This window comes from Eleutherodactylus coqui, chromosome 5 (assembly GCF_035609145.1).
Source record: "Eleutherodactylus coqui strain aEleCoq1 chromosome 5, aEleCoq1.hap1, whole genome shotgun sequence".
NCBI classification, from domain to species: domain Eukaryota; kingdom Metazoa; phylum Chordata; class Amphibia; order Anura; family Eleutherodactylidae; genus Eleutherodactylus; species Eleutherodactylus coqui.
This window is the reverse complement of record NC_089841.1, coordinates 251,860,041-251,872,555: the sequence shown is the minus strand read 5'-3', so window position 1 is coordinate 251,872,555 and position 12,515 is coordinate 251,860,041. Positions and strand designations below refer to the sequence as shown.

At 43.8% G+C, this 12,515-nt stretch overlaps 1 protein-coding gene across 1 annotated transcript in view; it reads left to right on the top strand.

The window, feature by feature from the left end:
- Positions 1–12,515, top strand: part of LOC136627092 (coiled-coil domain-containing protein 17-like) — a 44,541-nt gene that overhangs the window by 27,618 nt on the left and 4,408 nt on the right. The window contains exon 10 of the mRNA XM_066602037.1: positions 11,292–11,501. Within this exon, the coding sequence (XP_066458134.1) occupies positions 11,292–11,501 (210 nt within the window). The remainder of the gene's footprint in view (positions 1–11,291; positions 11,502–12,515) is intronic.

Below are 12,515 nucleotides of genomic sequence, written 5' to 3'. Positions count from 1 at the left end.
CCATGGAGACGAGGACGCCAGCAACGGAACAGGTAAGTATAAAACTTTTTATAACTTCTGCATGGCTCATAATTAATGCACAATGTACATTACAAAGTGCATTATTATGGCCATGCAGAAGTGTACAGACCCACTTGCTGCCTCGGGACAACCCCTTTAAAGTCAGCGATGAGCCTTATCAGCGCCGCACACTTAGTTCTCAGTCGGATACCGCTGATAGTATTCTTTCAGCTAGTATCCCGCATGGAGTTCTCAGCCGGATACCACTGACAGCTCTGAGAACAAAGCTTCTGTTTGCAGATAACAGCGCTCCTGCTTTATTTACACGCTAATAAACTCTCAAGTAGCTAATTAGCTATTTATGAGTTTATGCAAAGGGATCGCTCAAACTGCTGTTTGAGCGAATTTTGTGCGATCATCATTTCAGTGTAAATGGGCCTTTAGGCATATACAACATACATGCCACACACCAGTCACAGAGTTAATGTCCTCCTTTACCAATCACACATTAGGCAAGTGCCACAAATGTTGCTTAAACACACAGCCATATTGGTGGAGCTTTTTGAGCATGTGCAAATCACGCCCGCAAAAAGTGACGAAGCGAAACCATTGATTTCAATCGTTTTGTTCACTAGCATGATTCTTGCACAATATTATTACATGCTAGAAAACATAGGTCATAATAACCGATTAGCTTGTACAGTTCATGTGCAAATGCGTTGCATTGCGCATGCGCTCAGTGCTTACGCCCTCAGCCATTAAATACTTGCCACAAGTTCTCAGCAAGAGAAACCAAGTAATCTTGTAGATATGACACCTTTTAATGGCTTTTTTCGTTGTACTTGCCACACACGTCCCTCACACACTTTATATATGATACATACACTTCAATCACACATTAGACGCATGCAGCACACGTCCCTCACACACTTTATATATGATACATACACTTCAATCACACATTAGACGCATGCAGCACACGTCCCTCACACACTGGATATATGATACATACACTTCAATCACACGTTAGACGCATGCACCACATGTCCCTCACACACCGGATATATGATACATACACTTTAATTACACATTAGACGCATGCGGCACACATCCCTCACACACTGGATATATGATATATACACTTCAATCACACGTTAGACGCATGCAGCACACGTCCCTCACACACAGGATATATGATACATACACTTCAATCACACGTTAGACGCATGCAGCACACGTCCCTCACACACTGGATATATGATACATACACTTCAATCACACATTAGACGCATGCAGCACACGCCCCTCACACACTGGATATATGATACATACACTTCAATCACACATTAGACGCATGCAGCACATGTCCCTCACACACCGGATATATGATACATACACTTTAATTACACATTAGACGCATGCAGCACACGTCCCTCACACACTGGATATATGATACATACACTTCAATCACACATTAGACGCATGCAGCACATGTCCCTCACACACCGGATATATGATACATACACTTCAATCACATGTTAGACGCATGCAGCACATGTCCCTCACACACCGGATATATGATACATACACTTTAATTACACATTAGACGCATGCAGCACACATCCCTCACACACTGGATATATGATACATACACTTCAATCACACGTTAGACGCATGCAGCACACGTCCCTCACACACTGGATATATGATACATACACTTCAATCACACGTTAGACGCATGCAGCACACGTCCCTCACCCACTGGATATATGATACATATACTTCAATCACACGTTAGACGCATGCAGCACACGTCCCTCACACACTGGATATATGATACATACACTTCAATCACACGTTAGACGCATGCAGCACACGTCCCTCACACACTGGATATATGATACATACACTTCAATCACACGTTAGACGCATGCAGCACACGTCCCTCACACACTGGATATATGATACATACACTTCAATCACACATTAGACGCATGCAGCACACGTCCCTCACACACTATATATGATACATACACTTCAATCACACGTTAGACGCATGCAGCACACGTCCCTCACACACTGGATATATGATACATACACTTCAATCACAGGTTAGACGCATGCAGCACACGTCCCTCACACACTGGATATATGATACATACACTTCAATCACACATTAGACGCATGCAGCACACGTCCCTCACACACTGGATATATGATACATACACTTCAATCACACGTTAGATGCATGCAGCACACGTCCCTCACACACTGGATATATGATACATACACTTCAATCACACGTTAGACGCATGCAGCACACGTCCCTCACACACTGGATATATGATACATACACTTTAATCACACGTTAGACGCATGCAGCACACGTCCCTCACACACTGGATATATGATACATACACTTCAATCACACGTTAGACGCATGCAGCACACGTCCCTCACACACTTTATATATGATACATACACTTCAATCACACGTTAGACGCATGCAGCACACGTCCCTCACACACTGGATATATGATACATACACTTCAATCACACATTAGACGCATGCAGCACACGTCCCTCGCACACTGGATATATGATATATACACTTCAATCACACGTTAGACGCATGCAGCACACGTCCCTCACACACTGGATATATGATACATACACTTCAATCACACATTAGACGCATGCAGCACACGTCCCTCAGACACTGGATATATGATACATACACTTCAATCACACGTTAGATGCATGCAGCACACGTCCCTCACACACTGGATATATGATACATACACTTCAATCACACGTTAGACGCATGCAGCACACGTCCCTCACACACTGGGTATATGATACATACACTTCAATCACACATTAGACGCATGCAGCACACGTCCCTCACACACTTTATATATGATACATACACTTCAATCACACGTTAGACGCATGCAGCACACGTCCCTCAGACACTGGATATATGATACATACACTTCAATCACAGGTTAGACGCATGCAGCACACGTCCCTCACACACTGGATATATGATACATACACTTCAATCACACATTAGACGCATGCAGCACACGTCCCTCACACACTGGATATATGATACATACACTTCAATCACACGTTAGATGCATGCAGCACACGTCCCTCACACACTTTATATATGATACATACACTTCAATCACACGTTAGACGCATGCAGCACACGTCCCTCACACACTGGATATATGATACATACACTTCAATCACACATTAGACGCATGCAGCACACGTCCCTCACACACCGGATATATGATACATACACTTTAATCACACGTTAGACGCATGCAGCACACGTCCCTCACACACTGGATATATGATACATACACTTCAATCACACGTTAGACGCATGCAGCACACGTCCCTCACACAATTTATATATGATACATACACTTCAATCACACGTTAGATGCATGCAGCACACGTCCCTCACACACTGGATATATGATACATACACTTCAATCACACGTTAGACGCATGCAGCACACGTCCCTCACACACTGGATATATGATATATACACTTCAATCACAGGTTAGACGCATGCAGCACACGTCCCTCACACACTGGATATATGATACATACACTTCAATCACACATTAGACGCATGCAGCACACGTCCCTCAGACACTGGATATATGATACATACACTTCAATCACACGTTAGATGCATGCAGCACACGTCCCTCACACACTGGATATATGATACATACACTTCAATCACACGTTAGACGCATGCAGCACACGTCCCTCACACACTGCATATATGATACATACACTTTAATCACACGTTAGACGCATGCAGCACACATCCATCACACACTGGATATATGATACATATACTTCAATCACACGTTAGACGCATGCAGCACACGTCCCTCACACACTGGATATATGATACATACACTTCAATCACACATTAGACGCATGCAGCACACGTCCCTCACCCACTGGATATATGATACATACACTTTAATCACACGTTAGACGCATGCAGCACACGTCCCTCACACACTGGATATATGATACATACACTTCAATCACACGTTAGACGCATGCAGCACACGTCCCTCACACAATTTATATATGATACATACACTTTAATCACACATTAGACGCATGCAGCACACCTCCCTCACACACTGGATATATGATACATACACTTCAATCACACATTAGACACATGCAGCACACGTCCCTCACACACTGCATATATGATACATACACTTCAATCACACATTAGACGCATGCAGCACACGTCCCTCAGACACTGGATATATGATACATACACTTCAATCACACGTTAGATGCATGCAGCACACGTCCCTCACACACTGGATATATGATACATACACTTCAATCACACGTTAGACGCATGCAGCACACGTCCCTCACACACTGCATATATGATACATACACTTTAATCACACGTTAGACGCATGCAGCACACATCCATCACACACTGGATATATGATACATATACTTCAATCACACGTTAGACGCATGCAGCACACGTCCCTCACACACTGGATATATGATACATACACTTTAATCACACGTTAGACACATGCAGCACACGTCCCTCACACACTGGATATATGATACATACACTTCAATCACAGGTTAGACGCATGCAGCACACGTCCCTCACACAATTTATATATGATACATACACTTTAATCACACGTTAGACGCATGCAGCACACGTCCCTCACACACTGGATATATGAGACATACACTTCAATCCCACATTAGACGCATGCAGCACATGTCCCTCACACACTGGATATATGATACATACACTTCAATCACACGTTAGACGCATGCAGCACACGTCCCTCAGACACTGGATATATGATACATACACTTCAATCACACATTAGACGCATGCAGCACACCTCCCTCACACACTGGATATATGATACATACACTTCAATCACACATTAGACACATGCAGCACACGTCCCTCACACACTGCATATATGATACATACACTTTAATCACACGTTAGACGCATGCAGCACACATCCATCACACACTGGATATATGATACATATACTTCAATCACACGTTAGACGCATGCAGCACACGTCCCTCACACACTGGGTATATGATACATACACTTCAATCACACATTAGACGCATGCAGCACACGTCCCTCACCCACTGGATATATGATACATACACTTTAATCACACGTTAGACGCATGCAGCACACGTCCCTCACACACTGGATATATGATACATACACTTCAATCACACGTTAGACGCATGCAGCACACGTCCCTCACACACTGGATATATGAGACATACACTTCAATCACACGTTAGATGCATGCAGCACACGTCCCTCACACACTGGATATATGATACATACACTTCAATCACACGTTAGGCGCATGCAGCACACGTCCCTCACACACTTTATATATGATACATACACTTCAATCACACGTTAGACGCATGCAGCACATGTCCCTCACACACTGGATATATGATACATACACTTCAATCACACATTAGACGCATGCAGCACACGTCCCTCAGACACTGGATATATGATACATACACTTCAATCACACGTTAGACGTATGCAGCACACGTCCCTCACACACTGGATATATGATACATACACTTCAATCACACGTTAGACGCATGCAGCACACGTCCCTCACACACTGGATATATGAGACATACACTTCAATCACACGTTAGACGCATGCAGCACACGTCCCTCACACACTGGATATATGAGACATACACTTCAATCACACGTTAGACGCATGCAGCACACGTCCCTCACACACTGGATATATGATACATACACTTCAATCACACGTTAGGCGCATGCAGCACACGTCCCTCACACACTTTATATATGATACATACACTTCAATCACACGTTAGACGCATGCAGCACATGTCCCTCACACACTGGATATATGATACATACACTTCAATCACACATTAGACGCATGCAGCACACGTCCCTCAGACACTGGATATATGATACATACACTTCAATCACACGTTAGGCGCATGCAGCACACGTCCCTCACACACTTTATATATGATACATACACTTCAATCACACGTTAGGCGCATGCAGCACACGTCCCTCACACACTTTATATATGATACATACACTTCAATCACACGTTAGACGCATGCAGCACATGTCCCTCACACACTGGATATATGATACATATACTTCAATCACACGTTAGACGCATGCAGCACACGTCCCTCACACACTGGGTATATGATACATACACTTCAATCACACATTAGACGCATGCAGCACACGTCCCTCACCCACTGGATATATGATACATACACTTTAATCACACGTTAGACGCATGCAGCACACGTCCCTCACACACTGGATATATGATACATACACTTCAATCACACGTTAGACGCATGCAGCACACGTCCCTCACACACTGGATATATGAGACATACACTTCAATCACACGTTAGACGCATGCAGCACACGTCCCTCACACACTGGATATATGATACATACACTTCAATCACACGTTAGGCGCATGCAGCACACGTCCCTCACACACTTTATATATGATACATACACTTCAATCACACGTTAGACGCATGCAGCACATGTCCCTCACACACTGGATATATGATACATACACTTCAATCACACATTAGACGCATGCAGCACACGTCCCTCAGACACTGGATATATGATACATACACTTCAATCACACGTTAGACGTATGCAGCACACGTCCCTCACACACTGGATATATGATACATACACTTCAATCACACGTTAGACGCATGCAGCACACGTCCCTCACACACTGGATATATGATACATACACTTCAATCACACGTTAGACGCATGCAGCACACGTCCCTCACACACTGGATATATGAGACATACACTTCAATCACACGTTAGACGCATGCAGCACACGTCCCTCACACACTGGATATATGATACATACACTTCAATCACACGTTAGGCGCATGCAGCACACGTCCCTCACACACTGGATATATGATACATACACTTCAATCACACGTTAGACGCATGCAGCACACGTCCCTCACACACTTTATATATGATACATACACTTCAATCACACGTTAGACGCATGCAGCACACGTCCCTCACACACTGGATATATGATACATACACTTCAATCACACGTTAGGCGCATGCAGCACACGTCCCTCACACACTTTATATATGATACATACACTTCAATCACACGTTAGACGCATGCAGCACACCTCCCTCACACACTGGATATATGATACATACACTTCAATCACACGTTAGACGCATGCAGCACACGTCCCTCACACACTTTATATATGATACATACACTTCAATCACACGTTAGACGCATGCAGCACACGTCCCTCACACACTGGATATATGATACATACACTTCAATCACACGTTAGGCGCATGCAGCACACGTCCCTCACACACTTTATATATGATACATACACTTCAATCACACGTTAGACGCATGCAGCACATGTCCCTCACACACTGGATATATGATACATACACTTCAATCACACATTAGACGCATGCAGCACACGTCCCTCACACACTGGATATATGATACATACACTTCAATCACACGTTAGACGTATGCAGCACACGTCCCTCACACACTGGATATATGATACATACACTTCAATCACACGTTAGACGTATGCAGCACACGTCCCTCACACACTGGATATATGATACATACACTTCAATCACACGTTAGACGCATGCAGCACACGTCCCTCACACACTGGATATATGAGACATACACTTCAATCACACGTTAGACGCATGCAGCACACGTCCCTCACACACTGGATATATGAGACATACACTTCAATCACACGTTAGACGCATGCAGCACACGTCCCTCACACACTGGATATATGATACATACACTTCAATCACACGTTAGGCGCATGCAGCACACGTCCCTCACACACTTTATATATGATACATACACTTCAATCACACGTTAGACGCATGCAGCACATGTCCCTCACACACTGGATATATGATACATACACTTCAATCACACATTAGACGCATGCAGCACACGTCCCTCAGACACTGGATATATGATACATACACTTCAATCACACGTTAGGTGCATGCAGCACACGTCCCTCACACACTTTATATATGATACATACACTTCAATCACACGTTAGGCGCATGCAGCACACGTCCCTCACACACTTTATATATGATACATACACTTCAATCACACGTTAGACGCATGCAGCACATGTCCCTCACACACTGGATATATGATACATATACTTCAATCACACGTTAGACGCATGCAGCACACGTCCCTCACACACTGGGTATATGATACATACACTTCAATCACACATTAGACGCATGCAGCACACGTCCCTCACCCACTGGATATATGATACATACACTTTAATCACACGTTAGACGCATGCAGCACACGTCCCTCACACACTGGATATATGATACATACACTTCAATCACACGTTAGGCGCATGCAGCACACGTCCCTCACACACTTTATATATGATACATACACTTCAATCACACGTTAGACGCATGCAGCACATGTCCCTCACACACTGGATATATGATACATACACTTCAATCACACATTAGACGCATGCAGCACACGTCCCTCAGACACTGGATATATGATACATACACTTCAATCACACGTTAGACGTATGCAGCACACGTCCCTCACACACTGGATATATGATACATACACTTCAATCACACGTTAGACGCATGCAGCACACGTCCCTCACACACTGGATATATGATACATACACTTCAATCACACGTTAGACGCATGCAGCACACGTCCCTCACACACTGGATATATGAGACATACACTTCAATCACACGTTAGACGCATGCAGCACACGTCCCTCACACACTGGATATATGATACATACACTTCAATCACACGTTAGGCGCATGCAGCACACGTCCCTCACACACTTTATATATGATACATACACTTCAATCACACGTTAGACGCATGCAGCACATGTCCCTCACACACTGGATATATGATACATACACTTCAATCACACATTAGACGCATGCAGCACACGTCCCTCAGACACTGGATATATGATACATACACTTCAATCACACGTTAGACGTATGCAGCACACGTCCCTCACACACTGGATATATGATACATACACTTCAATCACACGTTAGACGCATGCAGCACACGTCCCTCACACACTGGATATATGATACATACACTTCAATCACACGTTAGACGCATGCAGCACACGTCCCTCACACACTGGATATATGATACATACACTTCAATCACACGTTAGACGCATGCAGCACACGTCCCTCACACACTTTATATATGATACATACACTTCAATCACACGTTAGACGCATGCAGCACACGTCCCTCACACACTGGATATATGATACATACACTTCAATCACACGTTAGGCGCATGCAGCACACGTCCCTCACACACTTTATATATGATACATACACTTCAATCACACGTTAGACGCATGCAGCACACCTCCCTCACACACTGGATATATGATACATACACTTCAATCACACGTTAGACGCATGCAGCACACGTCCCTCACACACTTTATATATGATACATACACTTCAATCACACGTTAGACGCATGCAGCACACGTCCCTCACACACTGGATATATGATACATACACTTCAATCACACGTTAGGCGCATGCAGCACACGTCCCTCACACACTTTATATATGATACATACACTTCAATCACACGTTAGACGCATGCAGCACATGTCCCTCACACACTGGATATATGATACATACACTTCAATCACACATTAGACGCATGCAGCACACGTCCCTCACACACTGGATATATGATACATACACTTCAATCACACGTTAGACGTATGCAGCACACGTCCCTCACACACTGGATATATGATACATACACTTCAATCACACGTTAGACGCATGCAGCACACGTCCCTCACACACTGGATATATGATACATACACTTCAATCACACGTTAGACGCATGCAGCACACGTCCCTCACACACTGGATATATGATACATACACTTCAATCACACGTTAGACGCATGCAGCACACGTCCCTCACACACTTTATATATGATACATACACTTCAATCACACGTTAGACGCATGCAGCACACGTCCCTCACACATGAGATTTGCGCTAGACACCTCTCTGGTAGATTGGATACATGCTGCACACATCCTCGTATATTACATACATGTTACACACGTCACTCACACATTATACACATGCCTCTTCTACAATAGATGCTTGCTACACAAACATCACCTAAAATGCAGATTTCGATAGCGGTACGAACGGAACTCGGTCACATTGAGAATATTTATTTCAGTGGGTTAATTCACATGAGCAGTTTTTTTCTTGTAGCGATGCTGCAAGATTGAAATATCGCTACATGTCCCATTTTTGGGCATTTCATATAGTATCTTTAAAAAAATCACAGCACACTTGCATACCATGAGGTTTGAATGCAAATGGGAGAACATCGCGATCCTCTGCCAGAGCTGTGACATGGGATTCCTTCCTCCCCACGGGGAGCCCCCTTGTCACTAAATACTGTGACAGTCCTTTCACAGTGATGAGGAGACTCCCCTGCGGGGATTCTGTACGTGCAGCACGGACCTTCCCGGTGCACGGATGTCCTATCTTTCGCATGTGCTAGTATTTTGCGGACATGTGAACACATCATAGGGAACCAATGTTTCTAGTAGAGGTGCTTTTTCTTTTTGCGCACATAGGTGATCACAAAAAAACGCTTGTGTGACTTCGCCCTTACATAGCATTTAGTGTATTTATGCACTGCATCCATATATTTAGGGCTATGTAGGCACACGTAAATAAATAAGCAATCTGTGTCCCTGCTCATTTGGGAAGTGCCTTTCAAGATATTGCAAATTTTTAGTAAGACTGATGCAGCGCCAAGGGGTATGTAACTTGACTGCAGCATGCTGGATCCCTCAGCACGGCACACACTGCCTTTGCTGCAATTGCATTCATACATTTTCCTCAATGTTTATTACAAACTCCAAAATTTGCTTGAAGAACAATATGCAAATCATATGCTGATTTATTCAGAGTATTGTTTTGTGTTTTTGACTTTTGGGTTCGCTTGTTCTCTGCACTGACCTTCTTTCATCTTGATTTCCAGTTCTGGCTTTGTAGTATTTTATGACTATCTTCTTGGACTTGACCCAACGTATCGAGTATGCAGACTAGCTATCAGCCTGTGCAGTGGCGGCCAGGAGATGGGGAATCCTTCTACTCTTCCTCCGGTGTATTGTGATGCTTCCCTGTCCAAGTTGTATGACAGCAAAAAACAGAATATGGCAATTCTGTCTACAAAGCAGGCTGTTCCCAGGTACTTACTCAGACAGTCACTGTCAGGAATTGTTCATACGAGCGTTTTTGTGGAGTTTATTATATTTGCAATGGGAGGGGGCGGAGCTAAGTTTCATAACTTAGCTTCGCCCCCGTCCCGCCCCTCCTATTGCAAATAGGGGCGAGGGGCGGAGAGGGGGCGGAAGCTCAGTGCACTGCTCCCCAATCTTCCAACCTTCTCCCCCTGCAGAGAGGGACAGCGTATATCGGACGGGTTTTCAGGCATGAAAACCCGGCTGATATACGGTCGTCTGAATAAGCCCTTAGCTATATATCATGTCAAAAAGTTCTTAAAAGGGATCTAATGCGTTCTATAGTTCACATAAGAAACAGAAATTGCTTTAAAAAGCCGCATCTCACTTCAGTTTAACCCCTTAACGCCCCAGGATGTACAGTTACATCCTGGACATGCAGGGTTTTTATGGAGGGGGATTGAGAGCCATTCCACTCCATACAATGCGGGTGCTGGCTGTTTCTTACAGCTGACACCCGCCAGCAACAGTTGTGATCAATGCTCACGCTGATCACGGTTGTTAACCCTTTTGATGCCCTGATCGAAATTTTGAGGGCTTTGACCGGTATCCACACTCGATGAGGCTGAGGGGTGACATGTGATTGTTATGGAGGCCAGGGCCTTCTAAAAGCCCCAGTACTGCTATTGATGATTGCCTATAGAGCAATGCCTGCGGTGTAGCTTGATAGACTGTCAAATTGTGATATAATGTGATACTATGGCATTACATCATACCGCAGAAGCGATCAAACCATCGCAAGTTCATGTAAAAGAAAAATGAAACTCAGTTTTAAAAAAGTTTTATTAATTATTTTAAATAAAAAGGTAATAAAAATGTAACACGCCCTTTACCCATACCTATAATAAAAAAAATCTAAATTAAAAAACAAACAAACATATTTGATATCGCTATGTCCATATAAGTCGGAGCTGCATTATTAATCCTGCACTATGAACGTTGTCAGAAAAAAAACGCCAGAA